Source organism: Mastigoproctus giganteus, chromosome 9 (assembly GCF_048544385.1).
Source record: "Mastigoproctus giganteus isolate SK-2022 chromosome 9, ASM4854438v1, whole genome shotgun sequence".
NCBI lineage: Eukaryota > Metazoa > Arthropoda > Arachnida > Uropygi > Thelyphonidae > Mastigoproctus > Mastigoproctus giganteus.
Window position 1 is genome coordinate 105,287,007 of NC_143583.1, and position 26,819 is coordinate 105,313,825.

At 38.0% G+C, this 26,819-nt stretch overlaps 1 protein-coding gene across 3 annotated transcripts in view; it reads right to left on the reverse strand.

Annotated features, from left to right (window-relative positions):
* Nucleotides 1-26,819, reverse strand: part of Noa36 (zinc finger protein 330 homolog Noa36) — a 301,471-nt gene that overhangs the window by 148,752 nt on the left and 125,900 nt on the right. For all 3 annotated transcript variants that reach the window (XM_090382073.1, XM_090382072.1, XM_090382074.1), the window contains 2 exons: nt 20,441-20,520; nt 15,205-15,331 (listed from right to left, as the gene is read on the reverse strand). In XM_090382073.1, the coding sequence (XP_090238199.1) occupies nt 15,205-15,331; nt 20,441-20,520 (207 nt within the window). The remainder of the gene's footprint in view (nt 1-15,204; nt 15,332-20,440; nt 20,521-26,819) is intronic.

Here is a 26,819-nt window from a genome sequence, read left to right on the forward strand (position 1 = left end):
CGGACACAACATGGTTTTGTTAAGTGAAAGTCTTGCCTGACCAATTTGATTGGATACTATCATGTGGTCACAAAGAAACTGGATGCAGGAAATAACTTTGATATCATATATTTGGATCTTAGAAAGGCTTTTGATACTGTTGCACATGAAAGACTGCTGAACAAGTTTGAGCAGTGTAGCATTGGAGGCAAATTGCTGCTAGGGATAAAGGGATGTTTGAGTGGGAGAAGACAGAGTTTTTTTTTTTTTTTTTATGTGAACCCCAAACACGAGAGGTATTAGAACCTATAGTACTTAGTACCGTGCTTGGGTTGGAGGTTGAGAAGACGAAAGAAGATATTTGTTGAAATTGGACTTGAACTTCTGTAGATTGTAATTTTCAGGAAATACGTACGAAGGAAGGTTGTTCCAGAAAACGGCAGTTGAATGAATAAATGAGGAAGATGAAAAGTTGGTTCTGTGGGTTTGAAGTTGGACAGTAAATGGATGTTGGCTGGTAGCCGCACGTGTTCGGACTGTTTTGAAAGAGAGAGCGGGAATTATAGAAGCCAATTCAGAAGAACAGTGCCCATGGAAGTATCCGTAAAAAAGGCAAGCAGCAGAAACAGTGCGTCTATGAGAAAGCGAGTGGAGAGACTCTGTTAGAGATGGGTCATTAATTAACCTAACTGCCCTCTTCTGAATGGAATCAAGAAGCCTGAGAGAGGTTTTGGGGGCACCACCCCAAATGTGGGAACAATATTCCATGGCAGGGCGGATTTGCGATTTATACAGAGTGAGCAGCTGTTTGGAAGAAAAGTAACGCTGAGAGCGAAAGAGAAAACCAAGTTTTTTAGATGCAGAGGAAGCAATATTTGTAATGTGCTTGTGCCAAGAGAGATTAGAAGTCAGGGTAATCCCCAAAAGAGATATATCCTTTTGCCTAGAAATTGGAGTGTCACTAAAGATAAGCATAGGAGCAGAAGAATCCTTTTTGCGAGATATAAGACAAGACTGAGTTTTAGAAGGGTTGAAATCAACTAAGTTGTCTTTGCCCCACTGGAGAATTACCTGAAGATCGGCATTTAAGGAATTGGTAGCAGATTTTCGAGAAGTTGAAGCTGATTGAGCAGGACAAGATTTCTCAAAACGGAAAGTTGAATGCAATGTGCTATCATCGGCAAAACTATGGATAGGATTTCCAGTCAATGGAAGAAGGTCATTGATATACAAGAGGAAAAGAGTAGGGGAAAGAACTGAACCTTGGGGGACACCGACATTAGTGGAGAAGTTAGAAGACAGAGAGCCATCTACCATCACCCTCAGTGAGCGATCAGAGAGAAAACTGGATAACCAATTACTAAAAACAGTTGGCAAACCATAAGATGGAAGCTTGTTTAGAAGACCTTTATGCCAAACACGATCAAAAGCCTTTGAGATGTCAAGAGCAACTACTTGAGTTTCACCGAACCTTTCCATTGAAGTAGTCCATAAATGGGTAACATAAGCCAGGATATCACCAGTGGATCGACACTGGCGGAATCCATACTGGTGATCGTTGATCAGACGGAAGGTTTCTAGGTAGTTTAAGAGTTGGCGGTTAATTGATTTCTCCATAACTTTAGAAAGAGTAGAAGTAATTGCAATGGGACGATAATTGGATGGGAGGGATTTGTCACCCTTTTCAGGAACTGGCTGGATATGAGCAAATTTCCAAGCAGAAGGAAAAACACCTTTGGAATAAGAAAGTGAAAAAAGGCGGCAAAGAATAGGAGTAAGTTCAGGAGCACAGATTTTGAGAACAAGTGGAGAAATACCATCAGGACCTGGAGCTTTCTTAGCATCAAGATTCATCAAAATCCTTCTGATATCATTTTGACGCAAGACCACAGGAGGCATTGAATGGACCGTGTTGGGAATGGTGGGAGGTGTTTTACCAAGTTCATTAATACATGAGCTCGAAGAAAAATGGGATGCTAGCAGGTCAGCTTTATCCTTGGCTGAAGTGACAACAGAACCATCTGGTTTGGACAGAGGTGGAAGCAGAGATGGGCAAAAGTTGCGGCCAATAGCTTTGGCAAGAGACCAGAATGCTCGGCTACCATTAGGGCAAGAGCAAGTTTTCTACTCTTAGCCTGTTCAAACTCTAGTTTGGACTGATTAATAACTGCTTTACAATTGTTGCGAGCTTTGGTGTAGGCAGAAAATGAAACTGAAGAATTAGAAACAAGCCAATTACGATATGCAACCTTCTTCTCTTGAACAGCCTTAGCACATTTATTGGAAAACCAAGGTTTAGATAAAGGATGAGATTTTAAAGTGGAGTGTGGGATAAAGGATTCCATTCCTGCAAGAATAATTTCACTGACACGATCTGGGCAAACGTTGACATCAGAAGTTTTGAAACAGTAATCCGACCAAGGAAAAGAAGAAAAGAAGTCACGCAGGTCATCCCATTTTGCATTCTTGTAATGCCAAACAACACGAGGTTGGGAATAGCCATGAGATAAAGGTTCCATTGGAGAAGAGACAATCACCAAGTTGTGATCTGAAGTGCCTAAAGGACCTCTCACTTCGACCGTGTACTTAGAAGGGTTGTTTGTGAGAAAAAGATCAAGCGTATTGGCTGTATGATTCGGATTGTCCGGTATTCTTGTAGGTAAATGAACAATCTGTGCTAGGTCATTAGTAATTGCAAAAGCCTCAGCATCTCGACCTGCTGGGTCGGTGTGACTAGAAAACGGAAGCCAGCTGGAGTTGTGAACATTAAAATCACCAAGGAAAATTACCTCACTGTTAGGAAAGTTGGACTGGAGAAAGTCAAGTTGCAACGAGAGGAAGTCAAAGAGCTCCAAGTGATTAGTGGAGTTGGGAGAACGGCAGAGACAACAATGAATTTGACACAATGAGGTAGAGAGATTTTAAGCCAGTGAAGATCGAAGAGAGGAGATTCCAAATTGCCAAGTCTCTGACAGGGAATATCAGAACGGACATATGCACAAGTACCACCTTTGAGGCGAAAGGAATCATACAGCGAATAATTTGGGCATCTGAGATGAGCAGTAGTTGAATCAACCGATAACTGAGATTCTGTCAGAAAAAGTACATGTGGTTTGGCAGACTGCAAGTGGAAATGGACATCGTTGAGATTACAATTGAGACCACGTATATTTGTGAAATGAATTAGGAAGTCCTTGGGAGGTTTAGATCTTTTCACAGATAAGCTTGTTCTATTAGTTTGACAATTCATGGTGTATTCAATAGTAAGAAAAAGTGGGTGGGACATGCTGTATGAAGTAATGAAATTTTTGGATATGGCGTACATGTGGTAAGAATATACCCAGATCCATGACATAACGTGGCCTCGACAATGCTCCCCGCATACACACTACTCGGACTCCCTCCAGTCACTATCTGGCAGAGTAGAGGTAGCAAGATTATACACTAGCTGATCCGGAAGCCTCCTAGAGAGTTACCAATAGGTTCGGTCCGGTGTACTAACTAGCGGCCTGCCTGCGAAAACCGTTTTAGAGCTGTACCCTCGAAATGTAAGGAATATTGGATTTCGCCACGACGTTCATCATAACCTCAAAAGTCATCAATCATACTGCATGATGGAAGAGATAGGGAAGGGTTGACCGGAACTTAGCTCTAGAGATTAAACATGGGTTCCACCACTTCAAACCTCCAATAAGCAAAGTGGTGGTATTTCACCGGTTGATGAGAGTCATCTACCACCTAGTACTGCCTGGTAACATAGAGGGGTGGCGTTCCTCCATGTGGTGTGGGCGCCACACCTCGACCCCTGCTTACGTTGGTTCACACCTGGGTGGTCACCCACCATGTGCTTGTGCATGGAGGTTATACCCAGGATTACAGTCCCACCATCGTGAAGGTGCAAGCAGAGGATTTGGCTGTCACAGACCGTCCGGACTTCGCCGAAATTGGGTCCACTTGACTTGAGTTCACCCGAATATCAGTTCCATCAGCGTTTTAGACTCCCAGGTAGCAAGTACAGCTTGTCTGGCATATCTGAGAGAATGTCTGTGACAACCTCAAGGAGTGGTAATCAATGGACTCTGCTCATCGTGGACTAAAGTTATTAGTGGAGTCCCTCAGGGTTCAGCGTTGAGCCCATTGTTGTTTACTGTATTTATAAATGATATTGATGATCGTATATCAAGCTTAATGTCCAAGTTTGCAGATGGTACGACGGTTGACAGAGTTGTTAAGGACACTAATGACAGTATGCTGCTGCTGTTTGTTTGTTTGTTTTTTGGTTTTTAGGAGCATTAGCAACTAGGGCCGTATTGCTCCGGGATATGCGGAGGTCATTCCCTGACCTTTCCGCATCCACCATATTTGGTGGTGACGGGCTTGAACACCAATCTAATCAAGAAGCGTGTGCTACACACTGCTGCTCCTTCCCACCTGGCTACGGAGGCGCCATTATGCAGCTGCAACAGGATCTTGAAAAGTTGAGGAGATGGGCTGAGAGGTGGAAAATGAAGTTTAACATTGACAAATGAAAAGTACTACATATGGGAAGCAGTAAACCCAGAGTGACTTATTAACTATGTGGTACAATACTAACAGTGGTAGAGAATGAAAAGGACCTGAGGGTAATTGTGCAGGCAGATATGAAGTTTTCTGAGTAGTGCAGACAGTCTGCAAGAGCAGCTCATAGTGTCTTGTGAATGATACACAGGAATTTTTCTAGCAGGGATAAGGAGGTGATTATCCCCTTGTATAAGGCAATGGTCAGGCCACACCATGAGTACTATATACACATCTGGAGGTGTCATGTTAAGAAGGATGTAGAGCTGTTGGATCGAGTACAGAGAAGGGCAACAAGATTAGTGAACGGAACAAAGGGTTGCTGTTATGAAGAAGGCCTAAATTTTGCAAATTACAGTGTCTGGAGACTAGGCACCTGCGAGCTGATCTGATTGAGGTGTATAAAGCCTTTAATGGTTTGAGCATGCTCAATGCTGATGGGTTTCTTCCTCGTGCTCAGAATAATCATCTGTGAGGGCATAAATTCAAATTAGGAAAGACAGATGTAGGATAGATGTGCGGAAGTTTGCCTTTAGCCAGCGGGTAGTTGGTTGGTGGAACAGACTTCCATCCTTTGTTGCGGAAGTTGATAGACTAAGTAAATTTAAGGCTGAGCTGGACAGATATTTGGAACGAATGAAGGGGTGAAATGGGAGCGGTTTTTTTTTTTTTTTTTGCTTATGCTGCATAATCTTGCTTTCCTGCATCATATGCCTCTGCTAATGCTAATATCATTGGTTTGGCTGAAACAAGAAAAAGAAATGAATCACTTATAAGTTTATCAAGTGGAAATCTGCTGTATACCAATGGAAACAGTTTAAAAGAGTGAAGGTGGAGTTGGCTTTCTGGTCCATAAAGATATAAAAAACAACATTTTGGAATTCAAGAGTACATCACCAAGGGTGTCAAGACAAGAACTCAAGACTTCTAAGAAGTACAAGTTAAGGGTTATAATGATTTATGCACCAACATCGAGCCATGATGATGAAGAGGTTGAAGAAATGTACACCGAAACTGAGTCTTCTAGATGAGCAGAAAACCCACTATACTATCATTATGGGGGACTTCGATGCTAAGGTTCGAAATAGACAAAACAGTGAAGAAAGGGAACTATAGGAAATTTTGGAATTGGTGAAAGAAATGAAAGAGGTGAAAGACTTGTGGAATTTGCAGAATCTCGAGGATTGTCAGTAATGAACACTTTTTTTCAAGAAAAGGGTGAAGAGAAAGTGGACATGGAAGAGCCCAAATGGATTAACAACTAATGAAATTGACTTCATCCTCACTAAAAGAAGATATATCATGAATGATGTTACCATCCTCAATAAGGTAAATATTGGAAGTGATCACAGAATGGTAAGATGCACACTTGATGTAGATGTAGGAAAAGAAAGAAAAAAAAACTGACTCGAGTAAATAATATGAAGGCCTTTGAGAACAGAAGAGGGGAAAAAGCAGTATGTACTGGAACTTAAGAACAAGTTTGAGCTTCTGCAGACTGCTCAGGACCAAGATATCGACAAGGAATATTACAACTTTCTGAAAGTGATAAAGCCCAGGAAACCTAATGGTAAAAAGAAATCCAAAGAAGAAAAAATTAGTCAAGACACTTGTCATGATGAACCGAAGATGACAAATGAAGAGCAAGATAAACACTGACAAGGAGAAAATTGAGTATACTGAATTATGCAAAGCCATTAGAAAGAGAATCAGAGGACATAAGAATATTTAACACAAGAAAAGTAGAACAAGCAGTAAAGGAAAACAAAGGGCTTAAATCAGCAGCCATGAGCAGTAATACAGAAAGACTAATGATACTGAAACTGAAGAATAGCAATGGTACTTATAAACAGAAGTGAAAGCATAATTCAAATAGCAAAAGATTACTACAGAGAATTATACAAGGAGCGAGGGAATGATGCCAGCAGTGGGGAAGATGGATCGCAAATTAGTAACACATATGACATACCCAATATCCTTCTTGATGAGATAGAACATGCATTAAAGAAAATGAAAAATCAGAAAGCTCCGGGGGAAGATGAAGTTACTGTAGAGTTGTTAAAATTGGGAGGAAGAGACATGGCACAAAAACTGGCAAAACTCTTCACAAAATGCATTAGAAAAGGTGTGATACCTAAGGAGTGGAATAATGCAATCAAGTTTTGCTGCGTAAGAAAGGAGATAAATCAAAAATTGGAAATTATAGACCAATTAGCTTGTTATCCCACATCTACAAGTTGTTCACAAGGGCATTACTAACAGATTAGAAAGAATACTTGATGAGAATCAACCGAAAGAGCAAGCTGGCTTTAGGACAGGATTCTCAACTATGGATCACCTTCACGAAATGTCACGGCTAATGGAGAAAGCAAATGAATATAAAACACCATTATGCCTGGCATTTGTGGATTATGAAAAGGCATTTGACTCCATATAGCATATGGCAATGTTTCGGGAAAGACAAGGCATAGATACCCCATATATTATGATTTTGAAGAAAATATATGAGAACGCTACCTCCTTTATTAGACTAGACAAAGATAGTAGCAAATTTAAAATTGAGAAAGGAGTTCGACAGGAGACACAATATCTACAAAGTTGTTTTTACTTCTGCCCTTGAGGAAGCTTTCAGAAGATTAGACTGGTCGCAGAAAGGAGTCAATGTGAATGGAGAGTACCTAAACCATTTACGATTTGCAAATGACATTGTGGTCATAAGCCACGATCCCAAAGAATTAGAGGAAAATCTTAATCAGTTATGCAGAGTTAGTAAGGATTTTGGACTAAAGATGAATATGGCTAAAACAAAAGTAATGATGAATAAGTATGCCACAGAAAGGTATATAATGATTGAAGGAGCAGCAATTGAAAAGGTTGAGTCATATACTTATCTGGGACAAGTCATCAGCTGTAATAATGAAAAATGGCTGGAAGTCAAGAGAAGAATAAATTTTGGATGGATAGCATTCAGGAAATATAGTCGCATATTGAGTAGCAATACCCAATTTGTCTGAAACGTAAAATAATGAACCAACGTATACTTCTTCCAAGACTTATGGAAGTTTGTTTGTTTGTTATTTGGTTTTTAGGAGCATTAGCAACTAAGGCCATATTGCTCCGGAGATATGCGGTGGTCATTCCCTGACCTTTCCGCATCCTCCGTATTTGGTGGTCACTGGCTCGAACCCCGGTCTATTCAAGAAGCATGTGCTATGCACTGCTGCTCCTGCCCACCTGGCTATGGAGGCACCATGACTTATGGAAGTGAAACTTGGGCACTCACCAAAAGAATGGAAAAGAAGCTGAGAATGACACAGCGAAGAATGGAACGAATTATATTGGGAATCAGACTGTTAGATAGGAAGAGAAACATGGATTAGGCAGCAAACTCAGGAAAAGGACATTCTTATCAAAACTAAAGAACTAAAATGGTCTTGGTCAGGACACATAGCTTGAAGACATGATGACAGATAGACTAAGAGAATAACAGAATGGTACCCAAGAGGAACTAGAAGAAAACCTGGAAGACAACGATGGAGATGGACAGATAAAATTCGTGAGTTTGTGGGTAGTAAATGGATGGCTATTGCGCAAAACAGAAGGAATTGGAAATTGCTGGAGAGGCCTTCATCCTGTCATGGATTAATAATGGCTGATGATGATGATGATGATGATGAGTGCTCATTTATTTCTCAGAAAAAAGTAACATGACCGATTCATCTGCTACTTCCTTAAACCTCAACATCCATTTTTTTCCCCCCTTGTATTACAGGATATATTCAGGTTTTTGTGGTTTCCTTTTATCACTGTGTTTTGGTACAGAGAGTTAAGTAGAAGGTACAGATAGTGACAGCTGATTGGTCTTTCTGTGTAGGTTTTTGTGAGCTTAATGAATAGTGTGTGACGGAATTTCTGATGGACCATCTTCCTGAAAACCTGGATGTATGAAGGTTTGTTGCTATTTATAGATTTCACTGCTTTTCTTGCCTCTTGGTATATGTTCACTCTGTAGAGGGAATCTAGTGGACTACGCAAAGTGTAGAAATAAAGTACCTGGCCTGGTGATAAAGAAAACAAAGTGGAGCACCTCAAAAATGGTTTTCTTCTTATTCAAAGTACTCACCACCTGACTGAGTCCATTTATTATTGACTTATTGAATCCACTCTTAAAGGTCCTGAAAAGAGTCAGTGAAGGAGTCAAAAGGGATGGCATTCTTTTTGGTAGTTAAGATTTTCTTGTCCTCAACATCCTGAAATCTCTTTCCTTTGAGGGCAATTTTCACCTTGGGAAAGAAGAAGAAATCTACTAGTGCTAGATAAGGAGATCAGGGTGGCTGGTTGATCTGTACAATGCCATGTTTCATGAGAAATGTCTTCATAAGTGCAGAATTGGTGGGCATTGTCATGCAATAAGAACCAGCTGCCTTTATTTTGAAATTGCGGCCATCGACTCTCACCCCTTCAGGTACAAATTTCCTTGTGAATCATACTCTGTTTAACAAAAAACATGGTCAGCAATGTCTTGATCCTGAACTTCTACAAACAAAACTTTTTGGGCCTTAGTGATGATTCTGAAATCCTCTGCATGCTCTGACGCTTCATCTCTGGTTGTACCGAAACACCCAACACTCATCTCCAGTCACAATACATTTGAGGAAATTAGGATTGCCTTGACAAGTCTGGATGAAGTCTTTGCATGATGCTCTTTGTTGCTTCTGTTCATCTATGAGGCTGTGTGGCACAAATTTTGAAGACTTGATTCCTTATTCATATCCAACTCATCAGCCATCATTTTATGGGTCAAACAAATGACCAGACTTCACCAAAATTCGGTTCATGGTTCACTTGACTAAAAAGTGTCACGTGAACATCAGGTTCCATCAGTTTTAGACTCCCAGGTCCACTTTTCACATCTAACGCAATGTCTGCAAAAACCTCAAGGAACAAATCTCTTGAAATTGGCCAGCCCAGCCAACAGATATATATCACACTGAAGATTCCTTGCCTGGAGAGGTAGAACATGCGTTAAATAAAATGAAAAATCAGAAAGCTCCGGGGGAAGATGAAGTTACTGTAGAGTTGTAAAAATTGGGAGGAAGAGACATGGCACAAAAACTGGCAAAACTCTTCACAAAATGCATTAGAAAAGGTGTGATACCTAAGGAGTGGAATAATGCAATCAAGTTTTGCTGTGTAAGAAAGGAGATAAATCAGAAATGGGAAATTATAGACCAATTACCTTGTTATCCGCACAGGAGTGGGCCTGTGTGGGTATGAGAGTTAATTTTGGAAGAGTGAATATCCTGAGGGGGTAGGGATTCTGGGGAAAACTGACAACTGACTCTACATCTATGCATACCAACATGTCCCTTAGGAGGTGGAATAGAGACTCTCTGTCTTTGGAGTTGTTTGTCCCCCTATCACCTATTCCAAGCAAGACATCTTTGATGTGATACACTTGTTGGTCAGAAAATTCCTGCACTCTCCATCCTAGTGGAAATCTTCATGGCTGACTGCACTATTCACATCCAACCACATACATGGGCCTAGTACATGAACAATATCCTCATTGAGACCAAGGCAGGGAGGAGTTTGAAGAGTTCCACTCCATCTCAATGACACAGACATATCTTTTCCATATAATTACTCAGAACCAATGATTATCTCCCATTTCTGTTCCTGTTCCCCTCACCACCCCTAAGTTTATAGGAAGTCCACCAAGACAAGGGAAGTCCTCTGTGAGCTCCCAACCAGTCATCCTCTCTCTGTGTAAAAGCAGGCATTGACAATGGTCTGACCATGAGGTTCCTCCAGTCTTCAGCCCTTCTGAATTTCAAGCCAAACCGAACGCCATAAAGACTTCTTTATTATACATAAATACCCATAAAAAGTTTGGAGAGTACTTCCAGCAGGACTCCTCCTTCGCTACTTTGGGATCAGAAAACAGATCACGAGGATGGGATGTTTGTTTGTTTGGATTTTATTGGCGCATCAGCAACTGAGGCTATAATGCGCCACGAGGATGGGAAGGCGCCTCCGTAGCCAGGTGGGAAGGAGCAGCAGTGCGTAGTACATGCTTCTTGATTAGACCGAGGTTCGAGCTCGTCACCACCAAATACGGAGGATGCGGAAAGGTCAGGGAATGACCACTGAATATCCCGGAGCAATATGGCCTTAGTTGCTAATGCTCCTAAAAACCAAACAACAAACAAACAACAAACGAGGATGGATAAATATGTCAAGGAAGCAGGAAATTAAAATAGGCCTCTCTCCCTCCCTCTGGTCAATGATTTGGTCCACTGGGTGGATGGATAGACCACCACCGTTAAAAACACTACTTTGAACAGTCCTACTGGAACTCAAATCTAGGATGGGGGAACATTCTAGTATTATTAGGATAGGATATGGAACTTGGCCAGAAGTGACATGGCCCACCACTGTATATCTAAAAACAACAGAGTAAACCCCAAACTGTTTCTGTCCATTATTCACAATAAAAAGCAAAGCTTCTGGTGGCATGGCAGATGCAGTCCAACCCCACTGCAAACTTCACTAGGAACATAGGCAGATATACCATCTACCTCCTCCCTTGCTGTGCAAACCCAGCACTGATTGCAACTGCAACCATCAACCTGAGCTCTCACTATAAAGATCAGGCAGGATTGTGAGGGAAGCAGCTGACAGTAGCAATATCAGGAAGTATATAGTTCAGTTTAACATTGAAATACAAACAGTCATCCTCCTCCCCTGGGGTAGGGAAGGAGAATGAATGTTCCCATGGTTCCAGTTTTCTTTTCTCTAAAAGGCTTTCCAAAATGTGGCTTAATAGTTGGCACAGACTGTTCTAATCAACTAAAATAAATAAATGAAAGCCAAACTTATTGGATTTTGTGGGTTATAACGTTTAAATGAAATAATACTTTGAAACCATAGTTTTGTCTCCAATGCAATAACTGAATTAAATTAAATTAAATTTCCTGTTTATACTCCAGCACGACAACCAAGTCAGTAGAGTTTACAATAAATCGTAACAATACAAATATTTATCTTATTTAGTAGTCACGGGCTTGAACCCCGGTCCACTCAAGGAACGCATGCTAAGCACTCTCGCTCCTGACCACTGGGCTACGTCAGGCCTGGTCCTAGAACAATATATATTCACAAAATTTTTCATTCAAATCAGTAAAATTATTTTTTACTTTATATCCTCTATTTTGAATTCCTTTTGTTCCCAATTTTATTGGTGGGAAGGGACAAAACATCCCATATAACAACAGAAATCTCTTCCTGCTAAACACAATCCTGAAAAATGGAGTTGTCTGTCTGTCCATCTTTCAGACAAGTATTCTTTTATATTACTTTTTTCATTTAGTCCTCATGACACCAAAAAATGCCTTTAGTTCACTCAAATTCTAATAGCATTAGCATTAGTAGAGGCATATGATGCAAGAAAGCAAGCTTATACAACATCAGCAAAAAAAAAAAAAAAAAAAAAAAAAAACCTTTCCATTTCACCATCCATTTGTTCCAAAAGTTTGCCCAGTTCTTCCTTGAATTTATTTAAGTTATCAAATTCCACAATTAAGTTATCAATTACCCGATGGCTAAAATCAAATTTCTACAACCGTCTTTCCTCAAATTTAGTTTATGCTCCCTTCAGATTCATAACCTAAGCAACAGGAATAATCCCTTCAGCACTGACACTGCTCAAACCATTCAAGGCCTCATACAGTCAAATCAGATCACCTCGCAGGTGCCTAGCCTCCAGACATTGCAATTTGCAGAAATTAAGCCTTTCTTGATAAGAATACCCGTGTTTTCCTCAGCAATCATGTTGCCTTTCTCTGTACTCGTTCTAGCAACTCTAAATCCTTCCTAAATTGAGGCCTCCAGACCTGTACACAGCACTCAAAGTGTGTCCTGACCATTACCTTTTTACAAAGGGATAATGACCTCCTCATTGACAAGATCCCATGACCTGCTCTGGCAGCCTGTCTGCACTGCAAGAAAATTTCATATCTGACTGCACAATTACCCATAGGTCTTTTTCATTCTCCACTACCCTGAGTGTAGTACCACACAGTTGGTACTACACTGCAGTTACTGCTAGTATATGAAGTACTTTGCATTTGTCAATGTTAAACTCCAGTTGCCACTTCTCAGCCCATCTGCCCAACTTTTCTAGATCCTCTTCCAATAACATACTATCATTAACAAATCTGTCAATCTTTGTATCATCTGCAAACTTGGAGATTAAGCCTGATATGTCTTCAACATGTCACTGATAAATAGAGAAAACAACAGTGAGCCCAACACAGAACCCTAGGGGACTCCACTAAAAACATTAGTCCACATCCAGTTCCTTTGCAACCACAACATAGTATTCAATCAAATTCGTGAGGCAAGACTTCCCCTTGACAAACCCATGCTGTGTCTGAATTATTGCTGCAATCTTGTATAGATAACCCTGCAATGCTTTAACTAGTGACTCCATTATTTTCCTCAGAACAGAAGTTAAACTAACAGGTCTATAATTACTCACGTCACCCTTTGATCCCCTTTTGTGAATTGGGGATACATCTGCACATCCAAGGATGCTCTTATAATTATGGCTAAGGGTTTGCTGACTTCCATTGCCACCTCCTTTAATATAACTGAATGGATCCCATCCACCCCAAGTGCCTTTCTTATGTTTAAATTCAACGATTTCTCCTCCATTTTGCTCTCTGTTATTACAAAATAATTTAGCTCCCTATTAGAGTTTAGTAAACTTTTGTCCTTCCCTTCCTTAAGAAATTCGTCATGTGTGAATGTAGATGCAAAATACTCATTCCGTTTTTCAGCTATCTGAGCAGGATCATCAACAGTCAAACCGCTGATACCAAGTGGACCAATCTGATTCATCCCCCTTCTTTCTAGAGTTTATATAAATAATGAAGTCTGTTTTGCTTTGCATCCTTTGCCAAAGATTTCTTGTAATCTGCCTTTGCTTATCTAACCTTCCTTTGTGACTTGATTACAGACTAGCTCATATCTGCCATAGGCTTCTGTGTTGCCGGATAATTTATATGCATCCCATGCAATTTTCTTCTCTGCCACAAGTCTTAATAGGTCATCTGACATCCATTTAGGCCTAAACCTTGAACAGTATTTCTTAGTTGGTATGAAAAGCCTAGTAGCTTCCAAGATTAATTCCTTGAATGCTTCCCATTTAGAATTTGCTCTTGGTAATATCATCAGTTGGTCCTACTGTATAGAATTTAAAAACTGTCTGAGACCACTATAGTCACTTTTAATAAAAGCAAAAACCCTTCCCTTTACCCCTGATGATAGTCACATATTTAAGTAAATTCCACATAAGTACACTGTGATCACTGCCACCCAGTGGTTCCTTTATCTGCAAATTCTCAATGCATGAATAATCACTGCTGATAATCAGATCAAGAATATTTTTCCCTATGGCTGCCTCTCTAACATGCTGCTGTAGAAAACAATCAACCAGTAAATCCACAAAAATCTTGATAATGTGCGAGTGATCAACCCCACAAGTTCCTGTCAATATCTGGGAAGTTAAACTCTCCCATTATAAGACAATCTGATTTAATGGCCCACTCTATTTCTCTGTATAGTTGGTTCATTGTACTCATCAGAGTCAATAATCCTACAACACACTTCTACCCTCATTTTTGCTCTCTCGGTGCTTATGTCATACCCAACTGACTCAACATTACACTGTCCACCAATGTCAACTGGATGCACTGCCTTAGATTTTATGCATTTCTTAACTAACAGCCTAACCCCTCCTCCTCAATCCCAATTCTACATTCCTTATATCTGTTTGATACCACGTGTCTGATATCCCAGTGATATCTGCCTTTGATGTCTTTACCAGCACATCAAAATCATCAAATTTATTTACTATACTCCTAGCATTGGGGTACATACAAGTATACATGCACCTGTTCTTACTCCTAGTTACCCTAAAATTGCCCATGCATTTCATTTTTCATGATGACTCCCTTCAACTTGCTGCTCATTCCAGTAGAAGCAGTGCAAGGATCACTTCACCTCTGCCTGTGGCTACTGTTAATCTATTAGTCTGTGAATCTCCCAAATAGCTCTAACAATTTATCAATTTCTTCATCAGAAAGGCTGTTAGAAGATGTTGAATAATTATGTCAGCACAGCAAGAAAACAAATTTTATATTTGGCAACACCAACTGTTGTATCCGCCATGACTTTTGAACACAAAGAGTTAAAGGCTTGTTTGTTAGTTTGTTATTTGGTTTTTAGGAGCATTAGCAACTAAGGCCATATTGCTCCGGGGATATGCGGTGGTCATTCCCTGACCTTTCCGCATCATCCGTATTTGGTGGTGACAGGCTCGAACCCCGGTCTAATCAAGAAGCGTGTGCTATGCACTGCTGCTCCTTCCCACCTGGCTACGGAGGCGGAGTTAAAGGCTTACAGGTATTTATTTTGTATCATGTTAATAGTTTCTTCTGAGAACTAGTAGTTTTATTACTTTCTAAATTATCCCTCCCCATAATAGTGGTGTTTCAGTCTAGAATGAATTACATTTTAAAGGTATTATAATACACAAAAGTATTTCCTTCTTAATAAATTCATACAGAAAAAATTTATATATTAACATAAATTAAGTTTTACCATGGTTCCAAACTTCTCTTTGGCATTCTAAACATACTGCTTCACGGAGTGGACAAGTACATGCATGAGAAGTAAGACATTTGCGTCCATGACAAATCCATGCTTCACAAAAATCACATATTGCACCCTAAAAGATATTCATGTTCTACATATTAAATTAAATAATATACTAATATGAGAATGTTTATTCATTAAATAAATTTCTTTATCCATGATAAAAGAAAACAGAAAAAAAAAAGAAAATCGATCATACATACTGTGCAACCTAAATATAATGCAAGTGTGGAAACAATTTCAACTTCCACATTATAAACTAGCTACTTAAAAAGTCAAATAATTTTTTTTATGAGTATACTAAATACTAAAAGACAATGACTAACACACATTCTTAAAATGTACAGTAGTTATATTTTATGCATTTTTTCTGAAAAAGTGTTGTGTGTGTGTGTGTGTGTGTGTGTGTGTTAACTGTCATGCCCACTTTTGTCGAGTGCCTTTTTTAAACTTTTTTTTTTTTTTTTTATCTAGGAGCAGTTTCATTATAGTGCAACTGTTCATTATTGAAATTATCATCTTTATTCGCATCATATAGAATTCCAGGAAGATTTTCTTAAATTCTGCAAGCCGGAGCATCTTGAAACTAGGCATCTGTGAAGAGACCTGATAGAAGTGTTTAAGACCTTAAAGTGGTTGAGTAAACTAAATGCGAATGCATCCTTACTCTTTCTCAGACAATACATGAGGGTACATAATATAAATCAGGTAAAAATTTGCTTTCAGCTGTTATTGTGGAAGATGGCAGTTTAAATAAATTTAAAGAGGTTTGCTTAAATTATTAGAAAAAAATGGGGTTTTTTTCTAATTTTTTTTTTTTTTTTTTTTTGTTAGCTGATGCTGTATGAGTTTGCATCCTTGCATCACTTGCCACTATTAATACTAATAATAAAATTAAATCTGCAACAAGGAAAAATGACAATTAAAAATAGTATTATTTTTCACTACAATGTGCGCGATTTTTGGGATACAAAATTGAAATTGTCTGGATATTAAATTATTTTTATTACTTAAATTACACATACAAATTCAATTTACAAAAAGTGCTTGTATTACCTATTCATAAGTTAAGTATTATTTGATAATTCATCATCTGGACTAAGAGTGGTGTAGAAGTACAGGTTGTGGATGCCGAAGTTTGATTATCTGGTGCAAATTCACTTGAAAATTTCTGGTTCAATTTTGAAAATACTGTATTTCCCGTAAGTTTGTTTGTTTCATGTATTTGGTCTTTTCTTGTATTTTACATGTATATGTTGCTTAGTAACGAGTGGGCCTGGTGTACTGGGGTCCATGGTTGAAATAACATACACGTATAAGTTATAAATCCAGTTTAATGTAAAAATACAAATATATACTAACAGGCAGTAGCTTTCGAGACTGGCATGTCTCTTCATCGACTGAAATTCAAATACAAAATACAACGGATAAGTGCAATGAGCTGAGTGAGGCACGTTAATCATGTGCCATTGTTGTTGCACGGACGTGCGCTGCTTTTACTCCGCTGATCATCTAGCATTAAAAAGGTTGTCTCTAGGATGGGGTGTAGACATATGCCTTTGTGGCGGTTTATTGCCTTTGGATTGTTTAATATGTTAAGTGACTCTAGCCATAGGTGGTGGTGGGTGTAGACGTATGCCTTTGTGGCAGTTTATTGCCTTTGGATTGTTTAATATGTTAAGTGACTCTAGCCCACTGCCTATGGCTAGAGTCACTTAACATATTAAACAATCCAAAGGCAATAAACCGCCACAAAGGCATACGTCTACACCCCATCCTAGAGACAACCGTTTTAATGCTAAATGATCAGTGAAGTAAAAGCAGCGCACATCCGTGCAACAACAATGGCACATGATTAACGTGCCTCACTCAGCTCATTGCACTTATCCGTTGTATTTTGTATTTGAATTTCAGTTGATGAAGAGACACACCAGTCTCGAAAGCTACTGCCTGTCAGTATATATTTGTATTTTTACATTAAACTAGATTTATAACTTATATGTGTATGTTATATGTTGCTTGCTAATGAAGTTTGGACCATTCCTCTGTCAGATTGATGCAACTGTTTACAGACAGTTTCTCCTCTTTCTCCAACGCTGCTGTCATCATCAGCACAATTGTCATCTGATTCCCTCTTATTAGTACTCATCATTTCTACAATTTCACTATTAGTCAGCTGGGTCACAACTAAAGCTTCATCATCAATGTTTAGGTACCCATCCAGATATCTGAATGCATACCTAAACATTATCTGGTGCAAAAATTATATAAGGTAGATGCCACCCATTTTTTAAAATATTTTTAGTAATAACACTTAGAGCTGCCTATATGGTCATGGGCCTCAAAATTAGTGATTGCATAATCAATTACCATAATAAAAAAATAACTGATTATGGTATTTTCATAATCAATTATATGCAAATTAGCTGATTGTAAAATCAGCTAATTTTACATCAATACATCATATTGTCAGATGTATGGTAGTAGCATTGAGTGTCCTTTTCCAATTAAATCTCAAAAATGCTCAAATGAGTTGAGATCAGATGACTTGGGTGGCCATGGGAGGACAGTGAATTCGCTGTCATGTTCCTGAAACCAGTGAACATCCCGCTGGGCTTTGTGGCATGATGCATTGTTCTTTTGATAGATGTCAGAGTTGTCTGGATACACTTATCATGAAGGGGTGTACTTGGTCAGTGACAATAGAAAGGTAGGCATTCCCATCAAGACCTCGATTAATGGTGATCAGAGGACTCAGGGCATGCTATGAAACATTCCCAAACCATAACACACCTGCCTCCAGCCTGCCAAACACCAACAGTGTATCCAGGTGCCATGGCCTCTTGCTTTATGTTTCCTCGTGTTTCCAACTCTATCATGCTGATGGGTATACCCAAATGCGGATAAACCCATCAGTCCAGGCAACAGATTTTCATATATTCAATGGTGAAGTGTTGGTGCTAATGTGTCCCATGCAAGGTGAAGTTTTTGATGTGAAAACATCTTTGACAGCACCTACTAAATTTCGGACTGTAGTAAAACCAATTTGTCACAATTTTGCGATGTGGAAATGACGTCATTTCTGCGTCGTCATCTATGGAAATGCTGTTATTCCAGATATGACATACCGAATCAAAATTAGCGCATTAGCATCATTAGCCAATATATGTACAGTGGAAATGACGTTGCCGACCGGGCTAGCCGAGTGGGTAAAGTACCTGCCCGGCAACCCAAAGGTCGCGGGTTCGATTCCCGCCTCGGGCTTGGATCAAAGTACTGCAAAAACCTTGGGAGGTGCAATATGGCCACAGAAGCCGATGCGCCAACAACTACCAAATCAAAAAAAAAAAAAAAAAAAAAAAAAAGGAAATGACGTTATTTGTCATCATTTATGGAAATGACATAATTCGGGATTTGATGTACCGAATCAAAGTTAGTGTGTTAGCCTCATTAGCTGATATACGTACAGCAGAAATGATGTACCAAATCAAAGTTAGTGAGTTAGCGTCATTAGCCGATATATGTACCGCGGAAATGACATCATCTTACATAATTTTTTTGGAAATTACATACCAAATTAAGGTTAGCGAGTTAGCATCATTAGCCGATTTCACTGGCACTCAGAGTCAAGAACATTGTAGGTTTACTGAGCTGTCAAATCATAGCGAATAGATCGCGCTTACGTTGAGCCCAGTAGTAGGTCGAGTTAGGAATTGTCCTCAAGAAGACCAAATTGTTTTCGATACAGCTGTTAATATATTCTTTGGATTGAACTTGCTCACTTGCTAAATGTTAACTATTCAAAAATTTAATAACTGTTCAACCCTGTTTCTTAATTCCAGGCTGTATATTTCCTTGTTATATGAGAGGATGTTAGAGTTTGGTAAGCTGTTTGCAAATAGTGTACTTCTGATTAATTTAGCATCTAAACAGATTAAGCCATGGCCTGTGCTGAATTTAAAACTGTTGATCACACCATTTTGTTAATAGAGGCTTTTTTTCCTTAGTCTTCATAAAATCAACTTTAACCATATCCGTCCTCTATATCATTCTTATATTCTTTAGAATATATTCATTATTGAGAGTTTTTTCCTAATGGAACTGAGTAGCCTCTTTCCTCTATCAATCCTAGTAACGTGTATGGACTAATGACATTTTCTTCTCCTGGAAATCTGGCCTAATTTGGCATTTAAACCCCACCATAACTGCAGTTGTTGACGAGCTGAATTTGTCTAGGGTGTGGTTTTTTGAGGGTAAAAAACATCCTCTTTGTCTGCATCACTATGGCTTGTTGTTTGTGCATAAACTTGAATTAAGCTACAATTCTCTGTGATATTCCAATAATTTCTTTTATAAAATTTTTACACTTTTTTGGGTATTAGAAAGCCTGTTCCATATTGTCCCTATTCTCCAGTGTCATGGTAGAAAACATTTGGTCTTTCTAAGGTAGCATGAATTTCTTCTAACCTTGTAGACCAAAAATGAAGGCACATTATGATAATTATATACCATGGAAATCAACAGTCAGCAAAATGTTTAATGCCCTTCAGACTGCTACTAGATGGGCTGAATGAAAATTCGGAATCTTGAAGAGAAAAAGACATCTCCTAAGAAGCAGAAAGTTTGCAATTATTTAAAGCTGCACAAGCATGTACACTGGGTAATGTGCATATAAAATGTGTTGTGTAACATGAAGAGCATTTACGATACTGAAATCAATAATTAAATTTCAAAAGTAAAAACACAAGTTTCACATATTAGGAGTAGTTTCACATAGTAGGAATATTTTCCACCAGTGGGTAACAATGAGCAAACCATTATATGGTTTGCTCATTGTTATCCACTGGTGGAAAATATTCCTACATAACAGGCATTCAATAACTATAAAATTGCAAATGATGTTCGTGTTTCAAATTCTCTTTGGAATACCGTTCTCAAGACAAGCTTAGAACCTGTCTCAGGCGAGTCCAGCCACCTCTACAATTTGCTCCAACTAATGATGATATATACAGAAGAATGATTATAAACTCTATAAATCAGATGCATCTTGATCTTCAAATTTAATGATTTTAATACCTGGGCTCCGACATTTTGCTATAAATAAAATCAGCTACAATGAGCCTAACAATGTTCATAACAATATACAACATTAACTGATATAGTTTCACTAATGAAAACTCACCACCATTCCCAATCCAGTTGCATAAATTCCAGGATGTCTTACAACGCAGTCACCAGTTTTCAGCATGCATTTTGTCTTACCTACAGAGTAATAACTATACTTCAATATGTGCAATAGGCAAAAAAATCTTTTGAAATATAAAATTAGGGGGGATTAAAACTTGACCTGAACTTTATTTTAAATTGTACAGCTAACACAGCAAAATAAATTACAACTACTTTGAGGTATTCCCTTCTCTCCAGAACACATTTTTCCAACAATCATAGAGAGTTAGCATCATTAGCCGACTTCTTGAAGTTTCGAGAAATCTTTTGGTTGATTTTTGGGAGTCCGTAAAACTTGGGGAAGCTGACACCCTGTTGCATGGAGTTTCCAACACAGGTTTGGTAATCTTTTTCAAAAAGTTTGACATCAGAGTCCATAAACTTTTTTCTTGGTTTCTTGTTTTTTGACTCTGATGTCAAAAAACAAGTATAGTGGACCCCTGCTTTACGATGGGTTCACTATACAATCAAATCACTTTGCTATGGACTTTCCATAAAAAAATACCTTTCACTATATGATATGTAGTAAGCGTGGGACATTGTCATCACGTTTGTGAATTGAATTTTAATTCTGTTTTAATTGATTAATTCTAATGAAGCTTAAAAAATAGGAATGAAAAGAAGATTCTGAAAATTTATTTTTGTTTTTTATGATTTCAGTGAAGGCGAAACACATAAATTTGTTTTTACCATAATAAGGTAAAAACCCACAGAATTCCAGTTATCAGTATTATTGCAAATGCAATAAGATGGAGTTCACTACCCATTTATAATAGATTGCGCTAACAGAAAAGCCCAATACACCAGAAAGTGCAAATTGTTTTTATTGTTATGATTGTGACCTCCCGAAATGTGCTTCAGAAAAATATCACAGATGCGTTCAAAATTAATTCTTATAACAAAACATAGCAATAAACGGTGATAGTGTAGTGCATTTTAATGATTTGAGCGGCTGATTCTACTAATCAGTGATCACTGGCACCTACTTATTTCGCTCTACAATTGCATATGATTGTCTCTGACCGGACCACGTGGTCCTTTGTCTCAGCCAATAGCAGCATTTGTAAATGTGTTTTGTTTTCGTATCCTTTAGTTCAAGTGATTTTTTTTTGTGCTTACTTTCCATAAATTTACTGTATTGAATTCTTCAACGTAAAACATTGAGTAATATGGCCCCTAAAGAGTGAAATAAGAAGAAAATTTCAATTAAAATTAAACAAGAAATAAAAAAAAACAACATGATGATAGTGCTAAAATTAGTTCATTTTTGCGTGAATATAGTTTTTCACAGTCAACCATTTCTACCATAGTGAAACCAAAAGAAAACCTTAAAAAAGTTAAAGTAAGTGATGAATCTAACACAGTCCAAAGAGGCAGAGAACTGATTGTAGAAATGGAAAGGCTTTTGTTGCTATGGATAAAAGAAAAACAAATGAAGGTTGATACAGTTCCTGGACAATACATTTGCAAATGTGCAAAGCAGATTTTTGAGGACTTCAAGACTAAAACACCTTCAGCTAGTGATACACGATACGGGGACTTTAAAGCTAGCAAAGGTTAGTTCGACCATTTTAGAAAAATGGTCCGATATTAAAAGTGTCATAAGGCATGGAGAGGCATGCAGTGCTGATCAGGAAGCAGCTGAAAACTTTAAGGTGCAGTTTCAAGGGCTCGTTGAGAAGTGGTGTTACCTTCCTCAACAAGTCTATAATACAGACAAAACAGCCTCTTTTGGAAAAGAATACCTAGGCGAACATACATCACAAAAGAAGAGGCCTCGTTGCCTGGTCATAAGCCTATGAAGGCTTATTCTGCTATTGGGGTCCAATGTCTGTAGTGATATTAAACATATGCCAATGTTGGTTTACCACTCAGAAACTCCCAAAGTGTTTAAACAGCAAAAGGTCATCAAAAGCAGGCTGGATGTCTTCTGGCAGTGTAACAAGAAGGCCTGGGTGACAAGACAGCTCTTCAATGAATGGGTATTTGAAGTGTTTTGTCCTTCAGTCAAAGGTTACTTAGAAAAAAACTAACTTCCTTTAAAGGCACTATCAATTTTGGATAATGCTCCAGGTCACGATCCCCAACTTGCCCGATCTCTGGAGGAGCAACTTAACTTCATTACTGTCAAATTTTTCCCACCCAATACCACCCCTCTGCTTCAGCCAATGGATCAGCAAGTGATTGCCAACTTTAAAAAAATTTACACAAAGAAGATGCTTGCGAAGTGCTTTGAAGACATCTTAAAGGAATTTTGAAGACCTGGTTTAACATCTTAGACTGTATACAAATGATTGTCAGTTCTTGGAATGAAGTTTCAGCTCGGTACCTCAATGCAGCCTGGAAGAACTTATGGCCTTCAGTCATCCATGATTTTGAAGGATCTGAAGCTGAAGGTGTTCTAGAGCAGGAAATTATCACTCTTGGTGAGTCCTTAGCTCTAGAGATTGATGCGGCAGATGTAGAGGAGTTGATTGCAGACCACGGAAGGGAGTTGACAACAGAGGAGCTCCAGGAACGAGTAGATGAGCAAGCATGACAGTGATGAGGAACATGACGAGGATGACAGTGTAGCAACAACTCAAGAAATTAAGGACGTTTGCTGAGTGGGATATTGTGAGGAGGACAGTAAGAAAAAACCCAGATACTGAAACCACTGAATTGATGACCTGCAAATTTGAAGATCAGGTGTTAAAAGTTATTTCAAGAACCCTCAAAGAAAGCACCAAAAGCAAACCTGTTTGGGCAGTTTTTATACCATAAGTAGAAAGAAGCAGCGATCGGAAAGAACACCTGAAGGTTGTCCTCATATCTTGATGGTAAAAGATTCTCTTCCAGCTCCATCACCACACCACAATTGACACAGCTTTTCCAATGTAAGTTAAATGAAAATTATGATTTTTTTTAATGTTTATAATTATCAATTATCATTTTAAACAACATTTTGGGGGGAGGGGGGAATAAGTAAAAATGTGTGGCACTATCAGCATTTTTTTTATCTTTTTTTAAATTTGTATCTCTACCGTTTATTCTGGTGTATAAGACTCACCACAATTTTGGGGAGAGTTATTTTTAGATAAAAGGTGTGTGGTATACACCGGAAAATACGATATTCAGTATTCTATATAAAACTAATACAATTTCTATTAAAAAAAAATCACCTTTTACAGAGATAAATAGCTTAGTTATATAGCGAAAATTTCAACTTCCGAGGACTTGGAATGAATTGTCAAAAAACAGTGTGTCATTGGGTTCACATTACGATATTTTCACGATACGATGGTATCTCTGGAACGAATTAATATTATAAAGTAGGGGTCCACTGTAAAAAAAAAAAAAAAAAACTTATTAAAAACAACTTTAGACTCTGATGTCAATAAACTTTTGCATTTTTGGTTTATTGTGAACAAGATGATCAATGATGTATGTTCAAAACTCCACGTGACAGGGTGTCAACTTCCACAATTTTATGGACTCCTGAAAATGTATAAACACAGTAAGAGGCAAGTGTCCCACCCCATGCCCCTTACTGCGGGCACCCATGACCATGTATCAAATGAACTTGCCTATTTATACTGCTGCCTTGAAAGCTACTAACTTTATTTTAACACTTTTAATCATCAACCTTATCAGTTTTATTCTTACTTATTTTACTTTTATTCTTGTTTATGTAAATACTGCATTTTATTAAAAATTTAATTTGAGTTTGTCAGTCATCAAAAGAAACCTTACACATGTTTCCTGATGCCTTTTTTGTAATAATATGAGTATGTTTTATCTAATTCCGTACCTGTAATTTCAAACATTACTTCCACTTAAAAATATACAGCAGTAAAAGATGAAATGCTTATGTGGCAATGATTTCTTAACAGAACAGTATCATAACTGTATCCAAGTGAGTGACTACGAGTGAAATTATAGAAGTACACATCTGAATTCACTCTGGTTCTGTTTATACTCTTGTACTTTCTTCCTCTGTACATTTATGCCAACTACTAGGCCACGATCATGGCTCTTTATTGATTATACATGTTCTGTGTTGTGTAGTGTTTTTTTTTTGAGTACACTACAGTGTTTATATGTGCAATATGCACAATTGAAAATCACCTCAAAGTGTCCACTATACCATAAGCGAATAATAGCAAAAAGCAGCCTGAGAAGTTTCCCATTAGAAATAAAATTGGATATTATAAAAAGATTATATTCTGGAGAGCACCAAATTTCTTAGTTTAATTAGTGGGATTTACCATTAGGACGGCAGTTAAGGGGGAAAAAATTTGGAATTAACTTGGCATGCGACAAGATAATTCCAAACCCATGAATAGGCATATCTAATGTGTAGTGATAAAAAAAAAATATATATGCAGTGGAACTTCTCTATTACGAACTTCTATTTAACGAATTTCTCTATATTACGAATTTTTTCGCAAAACATTGCACCTTGAAACGAAATTACAGGTAAAATTAACTCCATATAACGATGTGTTAGTCTCTCTATAACGAATTTTTAAAAATATTAGTAAAAGCATTTTTGAACATTTTCAAGCATTTACTGCTAAACAGCTGCTCAAATATACTGCCTCCTTCCTTCCTTCCGAAATTGCGCATTAGCATCTCGAATTAAATAATCATCCTTTTAGTGAACACTTATGGCCCGTAGGAGGGTCTTTGTTTCATTTTTGTTACAGTTATTAAAGCAAATGTGTTTTCTTAAAAGTGGTCGTAGACTTTACAATAAATAGGGTAGATTTGTAAATTGATGTTGGCTCAGGGGAAAATGAAATTCGCTGCAGTAAACCTTTAGCATGCTGTGGCGGCAATAGATAGAATGCTACCACAGTCTGTTTTTAGTAACGCCTACTGAGTGACATTCGCCTCTCACCTGAACTTTACCACATGACCTTCATGTCAATCATTATATGATATGTCTGTTCTCATCTAACTGGACTCCCAGTAGATGGTTTTTATGAATTTTTTTTTTTTTTATTTCGTTCGTCATCAATCACATAGGCTATATGCTCTTGTTTTTTTTTTTTTTTTTTTTTCCTGAAAAGTAACATACAGCATACGTTAATCATAAATTTTCTTTCGTGTATATATGGCCAGCACAGCGAAGTTTGCGGTGTATGTATCGGCAACAGCTGCAGTCCAGTAATTTTTACAATTGCGAAAACAATGTCGAAGAGAAAGTGTTTAAGTATTAATGATAAAGCAAAGATTGTTATGATATTGACCAAGGTTTTAAGAAAAAAGATGTTGCGGAGAAATATGGCATATCTGTAAGCAGTTTATCTATGATTTTAAAAAAATCGAGAATCAATTTTAAATGCAATTGAAGAAGGAGCAGACAAGAAGCGAATTAAGTTGTGTATATACGAAGACGTTGATAAAACTGTTCTAAAATGGGTGCAAATGATATGTGAAAAGAATATCCAAATATCGAGCCTAATAATTAAGCAACAAGCTCTGAAATTTGCACAGTCCCTTGGACATACAGAATTTAATGCGAGCACTGGGTGGCTAGATAAATTGAAGAAACGCCACAGAATTAATTGCGGAAAAGGTTATTTGTGGAGAAAGTGTTAATGTACGCGAAGAAGATTGCAACAGTTGGAGGAACAATACCTTAAAGAAGATTTTGGAAGAATATGAGCGTAAGGATGTTTTTAATGCTGACGAAATGGGTTTATTCTTTAAATGTTTACCAAATAGAACACTTGCTTTTAAGGATGATAAATGTTTTGGCGGAAAACAAAGCAAAGAAAGAATCACTGTGCTAGTTGGAGCAAATATGACAGGAAGTGAAAAATTAAGACTTTTAGTCATCGGAATATCAAAAAACCCAAGGTGTTTTAGAGGCACAAAATCTTTGGAAGTTGACTACACCTTTTAATAAAAAAGCATGGATAGCAAGTGATATTTTTGAAGAATGGATATTAAAACTAGACAAGCGTATAACAAAAGAAAAAAGGAAAATCGTGCTGGTAACTGACAACTGTCCGGCACATCCTGCCAGTATTTCTAACAAACTTAAAAGTGCGAAGTTGTTTTTACCACCAAACGTAATGTCAAAACTCCAGCCAATGGACCAAGGCATTATTAAAAATTTTAAATTTCATTATCGAAAGAGAATAATAATGAAGACTGTCAATGCGTTATCAGAAAATAGAAACTTGGAGGTTACAATTAACCTTACAGATTGCATCTCTGAACTGGCAAAAGTTTGGACAAACGATGTCACTGAATACACTATTCAAAATTGTTTTTCGAAAGCAGGATTTGCATTGAATACAGAAGTTGAACAACGACTGGACAAACAAGATGAATTGCCCCTT